This window comes from Salmo trutta, chromosome 12 (genome assembly GCF_901001165.1).
Source record: "Salmo trutta chromosome 12, fSalTru1.1, whole genome shotgun sequence".
Lineage (NCBI taxonomy): Eukaryota > Metazoa > Chordata > Actinopteri > Salmoniformes > Salmonidae > Salmo > Salmo trutta.
Window position 1 is genome coordinate 55,974,228 of NC_042968.1, and position 21,259 is coordinate 55,995,486.

Consider the following 21,259-nt stretch of genomic DNA (forward strand, 5'->3'; position numbering starts at 1 on the left):
ACCTTTCAACCTGTTTCTTATGTATTTTGTCCATTTGCTTATTGTTCCCTAATTTATTTCTGTGGCAATAAGTCGTCGGTCCATCTGGTGAGAATGAGTGCAATTATGAAAATGAACATATCTAATCATGGTGTGGTGTGTTTCTGCAGATATTCTCGACATTAGTTAGTAAGTATTTACAATAAATAGCCTCGGTATCTGACTGAGGACGTTTTTAACTCTCAGAAATAACCAGAATATATATATTTTTTAATGCATATATAAATTTAAACAATTACACATGCGTTCAAGAATACATCACATTGTATATTGTTTTACGGTTAAGGCTCAATAAAAATGAAATATGAGATGTTCTGATTTGTTAGTTAACATTTCCGTATTGATTTAAGCCCCGCCCTCTCCAGGCTATATTACCAAACACCTCCACTGTCTCGCCAGTTGTGAGGTGACTGGTAGTTGGTAATACTGTAGTACAACATGATCGCGACGCTGAAGTTTACAACATTATTACTTGCTGTTGTTGTCTGCTGGGCAACGCAAGATTATGGTTATAAAGATGTCGAGGAGCCTACTCTGGGTGATTCTCAGTATGGATCTCTCTGGCCGTTGCCTCAGAAAGTCCAAATGTCAACGGTAGCGTTCAAACTCAGCGGTGCTAGTTTCCAGATAGTTGACGCGAAAGAATCGTCTTCCGGTGCGAGCTGCAGCCTTCTTCAAAATGCATATCGAAGGTAATATGTGATTGTGAATGAATAGCCGCCGACGTATTTTCAAAGACTGGCCTACATCAGCATTCTGTGATGTAAATGTTTGTTTAGCGTTGGCTCTGTTAGATTTGAAATCGTTCACGTTTTAGTTAAGTTTTATTTGAATACAGTTGAAGTCAAAACGTTTTTCAGAAGTAGACTATGTGCTGAATAGAGCTGTAACTGTTGAATGTGTTTTTTATGCATAGAAATTCACCCTGTTTTTTTCACGTAGTCACGTGAACTGGTTTGTTCCTCCTTCCTTGTCCTGCAGGTATGACGAATACATATTCCCCATTTCCAGAATGCAAGGGCAAAACAAAAAGAAGGCATTTGCCTCTGATGTGTCTGAGTTACAGGTGTGGATCACATCAGCTGACTCTGAGTGTGACAGCTACCCCAGTGTGACATCTGACGAGTCATGTGAGTGCCCTGGCATGATGTTTGTCTTCCTTGTTGGTGCTCTAAGCCAGGTTCCGTATGCACAAAGCATCTCGGAGTATGCTGATATAGGATCAGATTTCCCTTTTAGATCATAATGAATACGATTATATGTACAGGGAGACCTGTTCCAAGATCAGTGCTTTTTCTCTGAATTCGGACCCAAGTTTGCAAGGTTGGGACTCTAGCAGGGTAAATACAAATAGCAGAGTCTTCACAAGTACAGTCGAGGGGCCTTCCCAGTGGGATTGAGGCCCGGGGCTCGTCATCCTACATCAGTGTTTAGGAAGGTATTATCCCCCAGTAGAGAGAGAGAGAAAGATTACTTAGAATGTCTTGGAAGATAATAGGTCAGTAGGCATAAGACCACTGGATCTTTGTTGTAAAGACACTTAGCTACTGTTTCATGAATGCACACCAGTTGTACACATGCAAGTTTGGTCTTAACTGTGTCTTAAGGCCTCAAACTAAAAAAGAGAAACTAACATGCATTTACTTACTCATCGAAGAAGAAACATCCACTTACCTAGATGGGTAACAGTGACATGCATGCATTGTAAATCAGTGGGCATTATCGGATGTAAAAAAATAAAATAGAGAACAACATAGGATTGACAGTCTTCTTTCTGCTGCCGGTCCACAGACGAACTCTCGGTGGACTCTCCTGTTGCTGTGCTGAAAGCACCTAAGGTGTGGGGCGCACTGAGAGGTAGGGGTCCTTCCTCTATTTAAAATGCCTATATTGTTATAACGTTTCACTTGTTTTCATAACGCTTGCGCAACTTCTGTGGTTGTGTTGCATAGCATCTTGTGTCTAGACCTTGAAAGCTACAGGAAATATTGTAATTCAAACCTACGTACTGAGAGGAAAGCTTGCAAGTACTGTGTACAACACTACACTTTATCCTGTGCAGATTACAATCAACTTTGATTTGATTTGAGACTTTTTCTATATATATATCCAAGAAGTTTACAGTGTGTTGTAAAGCATGTGTTTACAATCCTGTTGTCGTATGATTCTGTTGATTAATCATTGTCTATGTGTCTCACTTTTTATTACCAGGTCTGGAGACTTTTAGCCAGTTGGTGTATGATGATGAATATGGAGCAGTAAGTTGACATGACTGCCACATGAATCGAGTTTGTTAAACAAGGAGGCCTCTCCCATGTCTGAACACAAGTCACATGATTGAGGAAGTAGCCTACCTTACTGGTTTACCATAGCTCTATTCCAAGTCATTCTAATGCATCAACACATTTGGCAATTCAGTTCCCAGCAACTTAGCAAGCTATTTTCATTTCCACATTGTGGTTTTTGCCTCAGTCACTCCGTATTCATCAAATGGATTAAGTTGTAGAAATATTTCAATGATACTTCAATTTTTTTATGGATAATTTTCAATTTCTTTGTTTTATTTTCACAGAAAAGCATCAATAGGACAGAGATCCAGGACTTTCCACGGTTTGCACATCGAGGCCTCTTATTGGACACCTCTCGTCACTTCCTGCCCATCAAAGTCATCTTAGCCAATCTGGTTAGAGAGGACGATACATGCGATTTCGGTTCACTTTGTTGTTATGGTTAAATGTTTGCTTTGGCCATATGATCAAATAATTGTATATTAATGGCATAACATTACATAACATAATGTCATTATTACCTCATTCTCCCCTTACCCACACGCAGGAAGCAATGGCGTGGAACAAATTCAATGTGTTCCACTGGCACATAGTGGATGACCACTCCTTCCCCTACATGAGCCGTACCTTCCCCCAGCTGAGCCAGCAGGTGAGTGGGTAGGCAGACGTTGTTATCAATAGCCTGGTCTCATTTCAGCTGCTATACCTACAGCTTTCACACACCTGAAAAGACCAGATAGGCAAAGGTGATATGGCAATAATGATATGCTGAAAAGTATATGGTGGGCGCGTCACAAAGCCTTGTGGTCTTGGTGGATCTATCACCGTATTGCTTACAGCAAATCAGTCATTACAAAGTTGTAAACGTGTAAGGGCTAGTGTAAAGGTTTAAACTACTCAATGCATATGTATATAATGATTCCCTTTGTGGATGACGGCTTTTGTTTTGCTGTATCGTTTTTCTGCAGGGAGCATACCACCCGTACACGCATGTGTACACACCCTCTGACGTGAAGATGATCATTGAGTTTGCTCGCCTCAGGGGCATTCGTGTCGTCTCTGAGTTCGACACCCCTGGACACACTCAGTCATGGGGCAAAGGTGAGTGTGGGGTCACTTAGGGGTATTTCAGATGAAAGTCTTCTGGCTGTATCAAGGGGTTCATTTCTAAGGGGTCAGAGTAGTCTTTTGTCCTTTTTAGACATGCACATTTTCATAATATTTTTTGTAAGAATTGAAGTGAAATATGCAGCTACCTGATTTTGCATTGGTTTTATCTGCTCCTCTCTCATGCCCCCTTTCCAGGCCAGAAGGACCTACTGACCCCCTGTTACTCTGGAACCAGCCCCTCTGGCTCGTTTGGACCGGTCAACCCTATCCTCAACACCACCTATGACTTCATGACCATGTTCTTCAAGGAGGTCAGCACAGTGTTCCCTGATGCCTACATCCATCTAGGAGGAGACGAGGTTGACTTCAGCTGCTGGTGAGAGGCTTATAAGGACATTTATATTTGTAATTTAGCAGACACTCTTATCCAGGGTGACTGGCAATCGGTGCATATAACAACTACGTTTAGCAGGGAGAAACAACCACATATAAGTCATTGTTAGTAGACGCTAGCAGATATTTCTTTCAAAAGTTACTTACTCAAAGTCTAAATATTCAGCACCAACTGACCCACAGACTCCTTATCCACTACAAAGGTACAGTATATGACCGCAATTGTCAACAGCCATGTGACTCTGGCTTGTTTGACAGTCTATGGAAATTAAATCAAAACAGTACTGTAGGCTGTCTCCGCCAACATCAAGCACATCAATAAAAACACTCTACTTTCTGCCTCTGTGATCCACAGGAAGTCCAACCCAGACATCCAGAAGTTCATGGCGCAGCAAGGCTTTGGGACGGACTACAGCAAGCTGGAGTCTTTCTACATTCAGAGGTGTGTGGCTTCAGTTAGACATGGCCTTAAAGTGAAACAAATGATAAGTAATTCGGCCAACCTAAAAAAACACAGTAACTTCCGCATATTCTAAAAATGCCCCACTCCATTGTCCGAAGATGAATTATTCATATTATCATGTGGTTATTTTCTGTCACATGATAGGCTCTTGGATATCGTCACCACTACCAACAAGGGCTACATGATCTGGCAGGAGGTGATTGACAATGGAGTTAAGGTAACAGAGCAGCAGCATTTATTAGCACAGGCAGAGAGAAAAGCAGCCACTCTGATATTTAGAAATCAGACTCATTTTCTGAAGTGAAATTCTAATATTTCTATGATCAAAATATCTTCAGTTATAGTTGAAGTCGGAAGGTTACATACACTTAGGTTGGAGTCATTTAAAACTCGTTTTTCAACCACTCCACAAATTTCTTGTTACAAACTATAGTTTTGGCAAGTCGGTTAGGACATCTACTTTATGCATGACACAAGTCATTTTTCCAACAATTGCTTACAGATTATTTCTCTTATAATTCACTGTATCACAATTCCAGTGGGTCAGAAGTTTACATACACTAAGTTGATTGTGCCTTTTTAAACAGCTTGGAAAATTCCAGAAAATTATGTCATGGCTTTAGAAGCTTCTGACATCATTTGAGTCAATTGGGGGTGTACCTGTGGATGTATTTCAAAGCCTATCTTCAAACTCAGTGCCTCTTTGTGGGTCAGTTGGTAGAGCATCCCTGTGGCTCAGTTGGTAGAGCATGGTGTGTGCAACGCCAGGGTTGTGGGTTCGATTCCCACGGGGGGCCAGTACAATTTTTTATTTTATTTTAAATGCATGAAATGTATGTATTCACTACTGTAAGTCGCTCTGGATAAGAGCGTCTGCTAAATGACTAAAATGTAAATGTAAAATGTCTTTGCTTGACATTATGGGAAAATCTAAAGAAATCAGCCAAGACCTCAGGGGGAAAAAAATTAGACCTCCACAAGTCTGGTTCATCCTGGGGAGCAATTTCCAAATGCCTGAAGGTACCACGTTCATCTGTACAAACAATAGTACGCAAGTATAAACACCATGGGACCACGCAGCCGTCATAACGCTCTGGAAGGAGATGCGTTCTGTCTCCTAGAGATGAACGCACTTTGGTGCGAAAAGTGCAAATCAATCCCAGAACAACAGCAAAGGACCAGGTACAAAAGTGTATATATATCCACAGTAAAATGAGTCCTATATCGACATAACCTGAAAGGTCGCTCAGCAAGGAAGAAGCCAATGCTTCAAAACTGCCATAAAAAACCCAGACTACGGTTTGCCACTTCACATGGGGACAAATATTGTACTTTTTGGAGAAATGTTCTTTGGTCTGATGAAACAAAAATAGAACAGTTTGGCCATAATGACCATTGTTATGTTTGGAGGAAAAAGGGGGAGGCTTGCAAGCCGAAGAACACCATCCCAACCGTGGCAGCATCATGTTTTGGGGGTGCTTTGCTGCAGGAGGGACTGCTGCGCTTCACAAAATAGATGGCATCATGAAGAAGTCAAATTATGTGGATATATTGAAGCAACATCTCAAGACATCAGTCAGGAAGTTAAGCTTGGTCGCAAATGGGTCTTCCAAATGGACAATGACCCCAAGCATACTTCCAAAGTTGTGGCAAAATGGCTTAAGGAAAACAAAGCCAAGGTATTGGAGTGGCCATCACAAAGCCCTGACCTCAATCCTATAGAAAATATGTGGGCATAACTGAAAAAGCGTGTGCGAGCAAGGAGGCCTACAAACCTGACTCAGTTACACCAGCTCTGTCAGGAAGAATGGGCCAAAATTCACCCAACTTATTGTGGGAAGCTTGTGGAAGGCTACCTGAAACGTTTGACCCAAGTTAAACAATTTAAAGGCAATGCTACCAAATACTAATTGAGTGTATGTAAACTTCTGACCCAATGGGAATGTGATGAAAGAAATATAAGCTGAAATAAATCATTCTCTCTAATATTATTCTGACACTTCACATTCTTAAAATAAAGTGGTGATCCTAACTGACCTAAGACCAGAATTTTTACTAGGATTAAATGTCAAGAATTGTGAAACTGAGTTTAAATATATTTGGCTAAGGTGTATGTAAACTTCTGACTTCAACTGTACCTTATTCACTTCTTACCTGGTATTTGCATAGTAGTGCATGTGGCTTCATGGCTTGGCTTCTATAGTTTCCCCCACCCCCCTGTTAGAGTAACAAAGTAAAAGCTAATACTATCTCCTAACCACCACCAGACCTGGGTTTCAAATACTGAAAAAATGTATTTATCTGTGCCTGTTTGAGCTTGCCTGGCTTAATAAACCAATAGAAGAGTCCCAGAACTGCAAATCCCACCCATCTGGCACTCCAGGCAGACTCAAGCAAGCGCTCAAAGTTTAGAATCAATTATTTCAAACCAATGTCTGACCACCACATCCGCAAATAATAAACATGTTTTCTGAGTAACAAATCGGTGTAATACTTGCAGCTGAAGTCAAACACAGTAGTGCATGTGTGGATGGGGAACAAGTTTGAAGAGGAGCTTCAGAAGGTGACGGGGGCGGGCTTCACCACCATCCTCTCCGCCCCCTGGTACCTAGATTACATTAGCTACGGACAGGACTGGCAGAGGTACTACAAGGTCGAGCCACTCAGCTTCAATGGTCAGTTATCTTCATCAGACACCTCCCTTTTGTTGGACCCCAGTAAGATTAGCTGACGTTATGGCGTCATCTAATGGGGATCCTAATAAAAAATGATATAATCTTCATCAGTGTGTTTTTAAAAAAACAACAGAGGACCCGGTTCTAGGAGATCTGGAATAGCTCTGAGTTTTGGCCTAACATGCCGCGGTTGAAAATGCAAAAACTGTCCTTTCAAATTTGAATGACTTCATTCAACAGGTCTGCACTTGAATATTGCACCGCTGTATCATATTGAAACATCTGCCCTCTGGAACAAAGTCGTAGTGTACAGAGACATGGTTCTTGTTGGAAGGTGTTTTTTCTTTCTTTTTTTTGACCAGCATGGTATCCAGCTTTGGTTCATGGTAGAGATGGAGATTGTTGTTGGGTAAACCAGCTAGGGCTGTACATTGCCTTTGCTTGGTATTCATTTTGGTTCTGGTCTAGGTTGAGGCCTATGTCTCGTTCATGGTTTGTACTGTAACATTGAACTTTTTGATTATTGTTGCTTGCTGCAGCGCGTTAGACTTTCCAGATACTAGCCCTGACAACTCTTGCATGTTCACTTGGCATACATGATTCATGGCTTCACAGCGCTTCTGTTATTTCGGGGTACATTCAAGATCAGCAACACTGTAACATGTTGAACATTGTAAGCAAGATGTTGACGTGAAACCTTTCAAATGCAGCCAACTTCAGAACTTTACTCCGTTTTGTGATGCCCCACCATGAAGAGAGAAACACCCATGCGTTGAAAACCACCTCACTGGAAGCATCTTGCAAGGGGACAGCTTCAATTTGTCACTTCTCTACAATGTTGTTTTGCATCTTGAATGTACCCAGAGGCACGTTTATCCACGGAGGGCTCTCCTGTGGCATATTCTTTCTTCTTTTTAAGTTTCTTCACCCCCCCCCTTAAAAAATATTACTCTACACTAAGTAGTACTAATACTACACCTAAATACTAAAGATACACATGCAAGGTGTGATTGAGGAGTATCTACGGTATGTGATGTGTGTTTACTGTATGTAGCTGAAGGCAGACACGCTAATCCACGTGTGGAAAGGCAACCAGCAGCAGTACCAGGCTGAGATGGCAAGGGTCACAGCATCAGGCTACCAGACCCTGCTCTCCACACCCTGGTACCTGAACCGCATCTCCTACGGCCAAGACTGGCAGGCCGCTTACAAGGCAGACCCACAGGACTTTAATGGTGTGTGTGTGTCTGTCTATCTGGACACTTTAGACGGATGCTTTATTTCTGAAAAAAGACTACATTTTGCTGTGTGATTTTTAAGGTTGGAGTTTCATGTTTGTAGTTTAATATTTTACATTGACTGGTCGCGACGCTTATCGCGATACCTCACTGTATATTTACATTAGGGCAGCAAGGACCAATACATTAACTTTTATTATTTGTGATAAAGGAAGACTTTGCCCTAACCATGCTGTTCTAAATTGAAAGCTGACTCGTATGACACAGGTCTAAGGTCCAACCCACCTGCTCTGAGCCTGAACAGGGAAACCGCCTTCCGTGCCAAAAGCCATCCTTCTGTCTTGTGATCCGATGGTCATGTGTTTTTATTTCTGTGCAACTTACTAAGTGCAACCCTGTTGACTGAAGTAGTAGAATGAATAACACAGAATAACTATATTCACAATTTTTAAAGATTAAATGCAGAAATGGGCATACAGAAACTTTTCCATGTGATTGCCTCCTGACCCCTGAATTACATTTGACCTTGTGAACCCAGGCACAGATGCTCAGAAGAAGCTGGTGGTCGGGGGAGAGGCCTGTCTGTGGGGGGAATTCGTGGACGCTACCAACCTGACCCCCAGACTCTGGTACGCTGCAGACAAACCCACAAGTTTAAAAAAAAAAAAAATCTATTAGAAGATACCTTTCCTCTCCATCCATTTTACACTGCACTGTCTGTAATGTTAGTCTGTGAAGATGTTTCTCTCCTATCCCCAGGCCCCGTGCCAGTGCTGTGGGGGAGCGATTGTGGAGTGACAAGGATGTGAAAGACACAAACGATGCTTATAGTCGTCTGATCCAGCACCGCTGTCGCATGGTCCAGTAAGTCGCCCCCATAGAGAAACGTACTGTTCTATTTAATTCTGTGGTGCGCCCCCCCCTTATAAGAATTGGTGCAAAAAATCTCTTGACTCAAGTATACATTCGTGACCAAACGTTTTAAGAATGACATTAATTTGCTGTCTTTAGATATTTTCATCAGATGTTACAATGGAATACTGAAGTATAATTACAATCATTTCATAAGTGTCAAAGGCTTTTATTGACAATTACATGAAGTTGATGCAAAGAGTCAATATTTGCAGCGTTGACCCTTCTTTTTCCAAGACCTCTGCAATCCGCCCTGGCATGCTGTCAATTAATTTCTGGGCCACATCCTGACTGATGGCAGCCCATTCTTGCATAATCAATGCTTGGAGTTTGTCAGAATTTGTGGGGTTTTGTTTGTCTACCCGCCTATTGAGGATTGACCACAAGTTCTCAATGGGATTAAGGTCTGGGGAGTTTCCTGGCCATGGACCCAAAATATAGATTTAAAAAAAAAAAAATTCCCCGGGCCACTTAATTATCACTTTTGCCTTATGGCAAGGTGCTCCATCATGCTGGAAAAGGCATTGTTTGTCACAACTGTTCCTGGATGGTTGTGAGAAGTTGCTCTCGAAGGATGTGTTGGTACCATTCTTTGTTCTTAGGCAAAATTGTGAGTGAGCCCACTCCCTTGGCTGAGAAGCAACCCCACACATGAATGGTCTCAGGATGCTTTACTGTTGGCATGACACTGGACTGATGGTAGCTCTCACCTTGTCTTTTCCGGATGCCCCAAACAATCGGAAAGGGGATTCAGAGAAAATGACTTTACCCCAGTCCTCAACAGTCCAATCCCTGTACCTTTTGCAGAATATCAGTCTGTCCCTGTGTTTTTCCTGGAGAGGTGGCTTCTTTGCTGCCCTTCTTGACACCAGGCCATCCTGCCTGCTGCCATTCCTGAGCAAACTCTGTACATTTTACATTTGTCATTTAGCAGACGCTCTTATCCAGAGCGACTTACAGTAGTGAATGCACACATTTCATACATTTTTTTCCCCCCCCGTATTGGTCCCCCATGGGAATCGAACCCACAACCCTGGCGTTGCAAACACCATGCTCTACCAACTGAGCCACACGGGACTGGTGGTGCCCCGATCCCGCTGCTGAATCAACTTTAAGAGACAGTCCTGGCGCTTGCTGGACTTTCTTGGGCGCCCTGAAGCCTTCTTCACAACAATTGAACTGCTCTTCTTGAAGTTCTTGATCCGATAAATGGTTGATTTAGGTGCAATCTTAATGGCAGAAATATCTTTGCCTGTGAAGCCCTTTTTGTGCAAAGAAATGATGACGGCACGTGTTTCCTTGCAGGTAACCATGTTTTACAGAGGAAGAACAATGATTCCAAGCACCACCCTCCTTTTGAAGCTTCCAGTCTGTTATTCAAACTCAATCAGCATGACAGAGTGATATCCAGCCTTGTCCTCGTCAACACTCATACCTGTGTTAACGAGAGAATCACTGACATGTCAGCTGGTCATTTTGTGGCAGGGCTGAAATGCAGTGGAAATGTTTTGCATGGCAAATAGGGACTTTGAAATTCACATGATCACTCTTCATAACATTCTGGAGTATATGCAAATTGCCATCATACAAACTGAGGCAGCAGACTTTCTGAAAATGTATATTTGTGTCATTCTCAAAGCTTTTGGCCACGACTGTACAATGTGGTAACACCCTCTCTTTCTTCCTGTCTTCTCTCCCCCCTTCTATCTCTGTCTTCTCTTGCTCTACTAGGCGTGGTATACCAGCTGAGCCTCTGTTTACAGGTTACTGTGCACATGAGTACAAAGGGGTATGAGCTGACAGCCACTGTGGGGGCTACAACCTGAGAAGCAGCGTTAACAGCAATGAGAGAAAAAGAAAATCACACAATTTTAAAACAAATCAAACTTGATTGTCTTCATGATTTTATTGATGCACTGATATGAGCCAAATTCTGCCTTTTTTTTCAAATTGTTTTTCAGAACAATCCTCATTCTGTGCAATGTCACAAATTGATTGTGTAGGAACACCATCTTTTTATATTAATGTTTGTATGAATTAAGAAACTTTTGCAGAATTGTCTGTGTGTAAACACTACAGTGATACGAAGTGTGACGCAGTTTACCGATTCATGGAAATTACACATTATCATCTTTTATACAATATGTCCAACAGAAGTACTGAATGCCCACATGCATGTTCTTGACCCAATTTTTCATGTTTGCACAGCAAACACCCTCACAGGAGTATTTACAGTGACTTCAGAAAGTATTCATACCCATAGACTTTTTCCCACATTGTTGTATCACAGCCTGCATTTTTAAAATTGATTCAATTGTGATGTCACTGGCCCATAATGTCAAAGTGGAATTATGTTTTTTGAAATTAAAATATGAAATGTCTTTGACTCAGTAACTATTCAACCCCATTTGTTATGGCAAGCCTCAAGTTCAGGAGAAAAGATGCCCCACTCGGGAGCCCCTGTTTAACAGTTGAATGACTACCCCATCTCTATACAATTATCTGTAATTCCGCAGTGAATTTCAAACAGATTTAACCACAGAGACCAGCGAGGTTTTCCAATGCCTTGCAAAGTAGGGCATGTCTTTTTTCAAAAGCAGACAAATATCCCTTTGAGCATGGTGAAGTTATTAATTACACTTTGGATGGTGTATCAATACACCCAGTCACTACAAAGATACAGGTGTCCTTCCTAACTCGGTTGCCGGAGAAGAAGGAAACCGCTCATTTCACCATAAAGGCCAATGGTGACATAAAAACAGTTATCATTGTAGTTAAACCACAATACTAACCTAATTGACAAAAGTGAAAAGAAGGAAACATTTGCAACAAGGCACTAAAGCAGGGTTTCACAAACTCGGTCCTGGGGCCCCCCCTTGGTGCACGTTATATATATTTTTAAGAAACCCTCACTAAAGTAATACTGCAAAAAATGTGGCAAGGCTTTTGACTTTTGTCCTGAATACAAAGTGTTATGTTTGGGGCAAATCCAATACAACACATACTGAGTACCACTGTCCATTTTTTTTCAAGCATAGAGGAAAACTCGGTTCCGTCTGTTTTCCAGCAGACACTGGGAGATGAATTCACCTTTCAGCAGGACAATAACCTAAAAAAAAACAAGGCCAAATCTACACTGGAGTTGCTTACCAAGAAGACAGTGAATGTTCCTGAGTGACTGAGTTACGGGTTTGACTTAAATCTACTTGAAAATCTATGACAAGACCTGAAAATGGTTGTCTAGCAATGACGAACAACCAATTTGACAGAGCTTGAAGAATTTTGAAAAGAATAATGGGCAAATGTTGCACAATCCAGGTGTGGAAAGCTCTTAAGAGACTTACTCAGAAAGACTCACAGCTGTAATCGCTGCCAAAGTCACTTTTACAAAGTATTGACTTATAGGTGTGAATAATTATTCCTGTAATAAATTAGCTAAAATTTCTAAAAACATGTTTTCACTTTGTCATTATGGTGTATTGTATGTAGATGGGTGAAAGAAAAATAAATGTAATCCATTTTGAATTCAGTCTGTAACACAGCAACATTAATACTTTCTGAAGGCACAGTAAATGGACATTCCTGCTGGCTTACATTTCCCCAAATTCCTCTTCTGTCTCTACGTGATGTCATCAGGCAAGGCCAGCCATCTTGTTGAGCAGGGCATTCTGGTGTTGGGGATTCATGGCCTCATAGATGTCCAGCTGGAGGGAGAAGGTGGCGTTGCCAGAGGTCAGAGTTCGCAGGGCTGTGGAGTAGCCCTGAAACAGAGGAGGAAAGATTAGAACCATTACAATCTGGTAAAGGTGGGATACTGCAGTGTCACTTTTTGACTCTGATACAGTATATTATTCAGCTAGGATGCATTTAGAATATGCAGAAAATTATGCGCCATTCGCTAGCAGCGGACTTGATTCGCTAGTAACAAGAAGATGAGATATGTACAAAACAGAAATAGAGAAACAAATAAAAAAATTGCACTTTTATAGTATATTGGTGTTGTCTGCCCTGTCACTACAGGAGGTTTCCACAGCAACATTGAACCAACCTACCATCATCTCAGCCAGGGGCGCGGTGGCCAGCAGCACCTTGCTGTCATGGCGACTCTGGATGTCCCGGATGGCCCCTCGTCTCTGAGCCAGGTCACCCAGCACAGAGCTCAGGTGCTCCTCCCCCACCGTCACCTCAAGGGACATCACAGGCTCCAGCACCTGCCCCCCCGCCTGCCTCAGAGCCTACAGGGGACAGAGACAACACTGTTACTAGCATAGTATAAGTAATAATATGAGTAATAAGGTCACTGTTACTGGCGTAGTATTAGTAATAATATGAGTAATAAGGTCACTGTTACTGGTGTAGTATTAGTAATAATATGAGTAATAAGGTCACTGTTACTGGCGTAGTATTAGTAATAATATGAGTAATAGGGTCACTGTTACTAGCGTAGTATTAGTAATAATATGAGTAATAGGGTCACTGTTACTAGCGTAGTATTAGTAATAATATGAGTAATAGGGTCACTGTTACTAGCGTAGTATAAGTAATAATGAGTAATAGGGTCACTGTTACTAGCGTAGTATTAGTAATAATATGAGTAATAGGGTCACTGTTACTAGCGTAGTATTAGTAATAATATGAGTAATAGGGTCACTGTTACTAGCGTAGTATTAGTAATAATATGAGTAATAGGGTCACTGTTACTAGCGTAGTATAAGTAATAATATGAGTAATAGGGTCACTGTTACTAGCGTAGTATTAGTAATAATATGAGTAATAGGGTCACTGTTACTAGCGTAGTATAAGTAATAATATGAGTAATAGGGTCACTGTTACTAGCGTAGTATAAGTAATAATATGAGTAATAGGGTTACTGTTACTAGCGTAGTATTAGTAATAGTATGAGTAATAGGGACACTTACTAGCGTAGTATTAGTATGAGTAATAGGGTCACTGTTACTTGCGTAGTATTAGTAATAGTATGAGTAATAGGGACACTTACTAGCGTAGTATTAGTAATAATATGAGTAATAGGGTCACTGTTACAAGCGTAGTATGAGTAATAGGGACACTTACTAGCGTAGTATTAGTAATAGTATGCGTAATAGGGACACTGTTACTAGCATAGTATTAGTAATAGGGTCACTGTTACTAGCGTAGTATTAGTAATAGTATGAGTAATAGGGTCACTGTTACTAGCATAGTTTTAGTAATAGTATGAGTAATAAGGACACTGTTACTAGCATAGTATTCGTAATAGTATGAGTAATAGGGACACTTACTAGCGTAGTATTAGTAACAGTATTAGTAATAGGGACACTTACTAGTGTAGTATTAGTAATAGCATGAGTAATAGAGACACTTACTAGCGTAGTATTAGTAATAGTATGCTTCTACACCTGCATTGCTTGCTGTTTGGGGTTTTAGGCTGGGTTTCTGTACAGCACTTTGAAATATCAACTGATGTAAGAAGGGCTATATAAATAAATTTGATTTGATGAGTAATAGGGTCACTGTTACTAGCATAGCATTAGTAATAGTATGAGTAATAGGGTCACTGTTACTAGCATAGTAACAGCCCTGTAGCTCAGTTGGTAGAGCATGGTGTTTGCAACGCATGGTGTTTGCAACGCCAGGGTTGTGGGTTCGATTCCCACGGGGGGCCAGTACAAAAAAAAAATACAAAAAAAATGTATGAAATGTAAGTCGCTCTGGATAAGAGCGTCTGCTAAATGACTAAAATGTAAAAAAAATGTAAAATGTAGTAATAGTATGAGCAATAAGGACACTGTTACTAGCATAGCATTAGTAATTGTATGAGTAATAGGGTCACTGTTACTAGCGTAGTATTAGTAATAGTATGAGTAATAAGGACACTGTTACTAGCGTAGTATTAGTAATTGTATGAGTAATAAGGACACTGTTACTAGCATAGCATTAGTAATTGTATGAGTAATAGGGTCACTGTTACTAGCGTAGTTTTAGTAATAGTATGAGTAATAAGGACACTGTTACTAGCATAGCATTAGTATTGTATGAGTAATAGGGTCACTGTTACTAGCGTAGTTTTAGTAGTAGTATGAGTAATAAGGACACTGTTACTAGCATAGTATTAGTAATTGTATGAGTAATAGGGTCACTGTTACTAGCGTAGTATTAGTAATAGTATGAGTAATAAGGACACTGTTACTAGCATAGTATTAGTAATTGTATGAGTAATAGGGTCACTGTTACTAGCGTAGTATTAGTAATAGTATGAGTAATAAGGACACTGTTACTAGCATAGCATTAGTAATTGTATGAGTAATAGGGTCACTGTTACTAGCGTAGTATTAGTAATAGGGACACTTACTAGCGTAGTATTAGTAACAGTATGAGTAATTGGGTCACTGTTACTAGCGCAGTACTACTATCAAATCAAATGTTATTTGTCACATCCGCCGAATACAACAGGTGTAGAACTTACCGTGAAATGCTTACTTAAAAGTCCTTAACCAACAGTGCAATTAAGAAAAATAAGAGTTAAGAAAAATATTTCATAAATAATAAATACAAAAATAAAAGAGTAACAATAAAATAACAATAACGAGGCTATATACAGGGTGTAATGGTGTCGACTCAAAGTGCGGGGGGTACAGGTTAGTCGAGGTAATATGTGCATGTAAGTAGGGGTAAAGAGACCATGCATAGAGCGAGTAGCAGCAGCATAAAGAAACCCATATTGCTAATGCCTTTCTCCTTCTATCGACACTCACAGAGCCATCACAAGACTACAGTACATAGGCAGAGATCATCTCACATTGTGTACACAACACTCATGTGCAGGTGTTGATATACCTTGAGCATACAGCGGGACACGCAGGCAGACAACATAGCTAGAGACGTCCCCGGCTCCATGCTCACACTCTGGATCATAGTGGACACGCCCTGGACCGGGTAACCAAGCAACGGACCTGGGAGAGTGAGCACATAATGCACTTATTGAGTATCAGAATAGGGGCTACAACAGTAAAAGGCTCGTCGAAAATGGGGGTCTTCTTCCATAATCTGGTCGGTGTGATGTCGTTACCTTGGAGATAAGAGCTGTTTACTCCGTTCTCCACGGCGTCCCTGACATCAGGGGACAGCTGCTCCTCCACTTCCTCATCGTAGGTGATTTCACAGGAAGTGAGCGAGGAGGAGTCGTCGTCCATGATGGGGCAGACGGCCACGCTCACAGTCACCATGTGTCTCCTCTCCCCAACCGTACGGTCCAGCATGTCTGAAACGCACACAAGCAGGAAGCACAATCAGGAATCAGAATAAGAAGAATCAGTACAATCTACACTGATTGGAAAATATGGTTTCCTAATCCATACTGATTGGCATACTATACCTGTGGTGGCCACTGATTGGAGGATGGTCTCCCTGTAGGCCACCTGTAGAGGTCCCAGGTGGGTCTCGATGCCGTACTCTCTCCTGATCCGATCATGGAGGATCTCAATGTGCAGCTCTCCCATTCCACACAGAACGGTCTGGCGGAGGAGACGGTACAAAGACCATTAAAACAGATATTGCATATTTTATTAGTCTAATATTATATTCTAGCTAGCTAACATTCATTCAAATCAATCAACACTTTCAACCAAGCAATTAATCAATCATACATGTTCTTCCTGTACAGGTGGTATTACCTGTCCAGAGTCTGGATCTACCCTGACCTTCAGGCTAGGGTCTTCTCTCTGGAGGCATGTCAGGGCATTCTCCAGATCTAAAAGAAAACAGAGGATAATAACATTAGTAGGTTGTTATAACAGTGTTACAAGAGTTTTAGGCCAGGTGGCTCAAACAAGCCTATAGAACAGTGCACGTTATGAGGGGATTTGAGCAGGGATCCCAAACTTATTAATGGCTGCAGGGACACCGACCTGCCTGTTTAGACATAGTGGGGGGTTCTATGGAGCAGAAGAAGACAGGCTCGGGGACCTCCACTCCAGCCAGCACCAGACTGGCCTGCTCTCCACCCCTCTTCCTCTCCCCCTCCCCCTCCTTCTGGGCCCGCCGGACCGCGGCCGCTGCCGAGGCCTTGGAGGACACAATAGTGTCCCCTGTCACTGTCTGAGAGAGAGAGAGGGAGTGAGAGAGAGAGAGAAAGAGAGGATTTTTTGTAAACATAATGAAAGATTGCTTGGAAGTGAAAGTGTTTGGTTTAACTGTCCAGCCACAGTCACCCAACAGATTCAAAACAATGTTTCAGTTTCAAAAACATATTGCTCTTTACTGAGAATGGATGTGTTTTCAATTCCAATATATGGGGTGGCAGGTAGCCTAGTGGTTAGAGCGTTGGACCCGGTTTCTAGGTCGAATCCCCGAGCTGACAAGGTAAAAATCAGTCAGTTAACCCACTGTTCCTAGGCCGTCATTGTAAATAAGAATTTGTTCTTAACTGACTTGCCTAGTTAAATGAAGGCTAAAAAAATAATAAAAAAATACAAAACAGGTATTCTCTCAAGGAATCCTACCTGCTTGAGGCCCACACAGAGTGCAATGTTTCCTGCAGTCAGAGAAGATATCTCCACATGCTGGTCAGCAAATGGCAGCAGCAGCCGACTCATCCTCTCTCTACAGTGGAGAACAGTGGAATTCAAAATGACAAGCACAGTAATGAGAAAACTAACAGTACTTGAGTTTATTGGCACAGCCGAGAATTTGTAAGATGCAGCATTTTAGAGGGCTCCTACTGAGTTATACCCAATGCAACAAAACCTTAAGAGATACAGAGTTAATTCATTGATTAGCATTAATTGAATCCCATTCAGCAAGCTGCTGTAGCAGTAAGCAGGTATTGGGTAGTAGTGGGATGGTGATGGACCTACGTACGTGTTGTTCCTGTTGATGTTGAGGACAGCAGACTGGGGCTTCATGGTCCCAGAGTAGATCCTCACAAACACCAGAGGACCTCGCTGCTTGTCATGCACCACCTTGAAGGCCAGGGCACACAGGTCATCCTGGTACCAACGCCTGTGTGAAGGGAATAGACCAAACCAAATCAAGCTGGGGCTGATTGAAGAATAAATCCCTGACTGATATATGTGGTAGAGAAGAGTAGTGGCTTCAGCCCAATGATATGGATCAGATTGAATTACATTTTGGTTAGGTATCCCACAAAATAATGTTATAGAAGGGTTAGAGCTGAGTGGGCTATTATGGATAACACATATTGTTGACTCTACAAGTTAAAGGTTAAATGTTACTCACACCATGGTGCCTCCTGTTGGGGGCGAGGAGATAGGCTGTGATGGAGTTCTGGTTAGGGGTAGAGGTTGGGGATGTACTCACACTAGGTCGTGGTGCCTCTCGTTGGGGGCAGGGAGGTAGGCTGTGATGGCGTCCAGGAGAGGCTGAACACCTTTGTTCCTCAGAGAGCTCCCACAGAGCACTGGGACTCCTTTACGTGCCAGAGTCACCCTCCGCACTGCCTCCTGGAGCTGGAGAATACACAATACACCAGATACACACACCATAACACATGCAGAACCCAGTCCTACTGCTAAAACACAAAGATCAAATTGTGAACACAAGCCTGGGTCAAATACCACTTCCTCCTGCCGGGCTTCCTCTTTCCATAGAGTGGTTTCTGGTAAGATGTTGGCCCTTGTGTGGTATAATGATATTTTACCTAAGATAAATATTGCTTACTTTGGCAGGAGGTACCGCATCAAAATTTTCACCGTAACCTCCAAGTAACAGCTCTGCAAACTCATCATCCAGATCAGCAACCTGTGAAGGAAAAAATGCAAATGCCAACTATGACACATAGCATTTACACATGTTTTTACTATACTTATGTTTGTATAGCGATCTAAGCTATCAGCAATAGCATAAAAATAAGCACTAGATGACAGTTGGCATGATGATGTCATTTCCTGTACCTGTTCTATCAGAGCTGCTCTGGCCTCCATAGCGTCCTGAAGAAGTTCTGGGTCATCTGATTGGCTGAGGGACTTGGTCTCAAAGACACGGCCATCCTCTGCTCTGGATTTCACCCGCCACGTCATTTGCTGGTTGGTAATCAAGTCAATCAATCCTGTGAAGCTCTTCCCGCTGCCAATTGGAATCTGTGTAACCGGTTGTTTCTCATTTATACTGTAATGTATGTCATTTGATATGGAGGCATTATCATAGCAGGGAAGCTGAACAATGTAAAATACATAGAAGGCCTATTGAGAATGTTGTCTACCTGGAGGAGCACAGGATTGGCTTTCAGTTTCTTCTTTATGCTCTCAATGGAAAAGTGTAAACTAAATAGAACAAAAGAAATACAATTTTATCAAAATGAACACTGTAATCCCAAATCCTAACAGCAAGCATGAAGATATATGTCTGGTTACAACAGAAGGGAGTCACTATGTGATGCTGGTTGTTTTACCTGGCCCCAGGCTTGTCCATCTTGTTCAGGAAACAGATACAGGGTACATGATGTTTCTCAGCCTGCCGCCACACTGTCAGAGTCTGAGCCTGGTGATATCGCAAGACACAACACAGAACACACAGTCATACCGAGTCACTAACACACAGACATATTTACAATACAATCAACACCTCGATTCTAGGTCAGTTCAATTACTGTTTTTTTACAGACAATACAGTCCGGTAAACAGAGATGCATAGGCCTATTTCAGTACAGGGTGGGAACATGGCATCGTATCAGGGCTTGACTCACCTCAACGCCAGCAGAGGCATCAAACACAGCCACCGCCCCATCCAACACACGCAGGGCTCGCTCCACCTCCAGAGTAAAGTCAACATGTCCTGAAACACCCACCCACACACACAGTGTTGTACTATGGAGGGTCTATGGGTTGATTTTGTGCCAGGGTTGTTCTGTCTATAGGATTCGTGTTTGTGTTTTTTGTACAATTCATTGAATGGGACTGACTCTGTACCTGGCGTATCTATGAGGTTGATCCTGTGCTTTTTCCAGTCGAAGGTGACTGCAGCAGACTGTATGGTGATTCCCCGCTCCCTCTCCTGATCCATGAAGTCTGTCACAGTGTCCCCATCATCAACGTCTGGGAAACAAGAAAAGAGAGAGAAATTGAGTTGCTAGCTTGGGACTCTGTTAAGCAATGCAGGAAAAAGCTAGCAGAGGTCGTGGAATTGAAATTGAATTACTGACCCAAACCTGCGCATCCCCCTACCCATGTCTATCCCAATCCCCTCCTACACACCTCCCAAGGCCCTTGTGTATCCAGAGTAATACAGCATTCTCTCTGTGGTGGTGGTCTTCCCTGCATCTATGTGTGCCATGATGCCAATGTTCCGGATTCTGGGGACAAACAATAGTGATTATTACATCTGATATTAAGGGGCTACCAAGGACCATGAAGTAGGCTATAGAGTAGTAATAAACATAGGCTGGAGCTAGTTTTACCACTTACTTCGATATATCTGGATTGACCACAGCTCGTGGGGATTTGACATCATCTATAGGATATAAAATAAGAACTTATGAATTTGTATTACAAAAGCACTGAGAGATCATCAAAGTTCAGTCTAATATGGGAATGGGACATGTCATATACCTGGCAAAAAGCTGTACTGTTTTCTTCCTTGTAATCTCCACCTGCACGTCTGTGGTCCATTCTTCAGTAAACCTTTACCCTACGCAACCCAACACAGAGCAATACACATTATCCATAGAAAACAGTAGCGACTAGTGACAAATAGCCAACAGTACACAGCCTTTTAACCATGTTTGTCCCTGAAATGTAAGTCTTACCCCCCCAACCAGGACACTGAACGTCCCAATGCCTATTCCCAGGACAGCCCGAAGTCGCATCTTCAACCTGCTTCGGGCTTACAAACGTATTCCAGTGAAAATATTGTAGACAGTCTTGACATGGACAGGGCAATGTCGACTGCTCTGTGTGAATGTCATTCATCAACCATAAACCCTGTTGGCATTGAACTTGCTGTCAAATAAGGTAAACACATTCTCTAAATGCCGTGCCTCCCGAGAACAATAATCAAAATCAGTATAATGTATTCATTATGTCAAATCATCAACAAAAAAATTATAATTATATATCCACGTCGATTCACGCTTTGCTTATAAAGTGCATCTTCAAAATACACCCCAAGCAGCAGTCCTATCTGAATTTA

At 41.9% G+C, this 21,259-nt stretch overlaps 2 protein-coding genes and 1 long non-coding RNA gene across 5 annotated transcripts; 2 read left to right on the forward strand and 1 right to left on the reverse strand.

The window, feature by feature from the left end:
- The first annotated feature begins 407 nt into the window (after positions 1-407).
- hexb (hexosaminidase B (beta polypeptide)) lies at positions 408-11,512 on the forward strand. 2 transcript variants are annotated; one of them, XM_029768860.1, is made up of 14 exons: positions 408-731; positions 1,021-1,169; positions 1,831-1,896; positions 2,251-2,297; positions 2,612-2,722; positions 2,875-2,976; positions 3,296-3,428; positions 3,633-3,813; positions 4,186-4,272; positions 4,438-4,510; positions 8,023-8,203; positions 8,745-8,835; positions 8,966-9,070; positions 10,850-11,512. In XM_029768860.1, exons 1-14 carry the CDS (start codon positions 478-480, stop codon positions 10,911-10,913), a joined length of 1,644 nt encoding a protein of 547 aa, XP_029624720.1. In that variant the 5' UTR covers positions 408-477; the 3' UTR covers positions 10,914-11,512. The 2 variants fall into 2 exon arrangements, with proteins under 2 accessions (XP_029624720.1, XP_029624721.1); XM_029768861.1 differs by lacking the exon at positions 8,023-8,203 and adding an exon at positions 6,794-6,968 and having other exon boundaries at positions 409-731.
- Positions 11,513-12,636: 1,124 nt separating this feature from the next.
- On the reverse strand, positions 12,637-21,237 carry gfm2 (GTP dependent ribosome recycling factor mitochondrial 2). The gene is made up of 20 exons (XM_029768859.1): positions 20,877-21,237; positions 20,680-20,758; positions 20,536-20,581; positions 20,326-20,423; positions 20,041-20,166; positions 19,818-19,906; positions 19,524-19,612; positions 19,335-19,395; positions 19,027-19,212; positions 18,794-18,874; positions 18,434-18,582; positions 17,975-18,115; positions 17,617-17,716; positions 17,023-17,212; positions 16,789-16,865; positions 16,491-16,629; positions 16,185-16,376; positions 15,953-16,068; positions 13,171-13,353; positions 12,637-12,879 (listed from the first exon to the last, which is right to left on the reverse strand). The coding sequence occupies exons 1-20, from the start codon at positions 20,934-20,936 to the stop codon at positions 12,751-12,753; spliced, it is 2,331 nt and encodes a 776-aa protein (XP_029624719.1). The 5' UTR covers positions 20,937-21,237; the 3' UTR covers positions 12,637-12,750.
- Positions 12,785-14,640, forward strand: LOC115203829 (uncharacterized). 2 transcript variants are annotated; one of them, XR_003880260.1, is made up of 2 exons: positions 12,785-12,924; positions 13,139-14,640. It is a non-coding gene; the product is annotated as an uncharacterized LOC115203829 (long non-coding RNA). The 2 variants fall into 2 exon arrangements; XR_003880261.1 differs by having other exon boundaries at positions 12,828-12,918.
- Positions 21,238-21,259: the final 22 nt, after the last annotated feature.

What these genes read in the sequence shown, in the direction of transcription:
- hexb (XM_029768860.1), top strand. Translation starts at nt 478, where the DNA reads ATGATCGCGACGCTGAAGTTTACAACATTATTACTTGCTGTTGTTGTC. An exon ending in TCCCCCAGCTGAGCCAGCAG is followed by an intron (nt 2,977 to 3,295) that starts GTGAGTGGGTAG and finishes GTTTTTCTGCAG; the next exon opens with GGAGCATACCACCCGTACAC. An exon ending in CACCGCTGTCGCATGGTCCA is followed by an intron (nt 9,071 to 10,849) that starts GTAAGTCGCCCC and finishes TTGCTCTACTAG; the next exon opens with GCGTGGTATACCAGCTGAGC.
- gfm2 (XM_029768859.1), bottom strand. Translation starts at nt 20,936, where the DNA reads ATGCGACTTCGGGCTGTCCTGGGAATAGGCATTGGGACGTTCAGTGTC. An exon ending in TCAGTGTCCTGGTTGGGGGG is followed by an intron (nt 20,759 to 20,876) that starts GTAAGACTTACA and finishes TGGGTTGCGTAG; the next exon opens with GGTAAAGGTTTACTGAAGAA. An exon ending in CCAATCCTGTGCTCCTCCAG is followed by an intron (nt 19,213 to 19,334) that starts GTAGACAACATT and finishes CCGGTTACACAG; the next exon opens with ATTCCAATTGGCAGCGGGAA.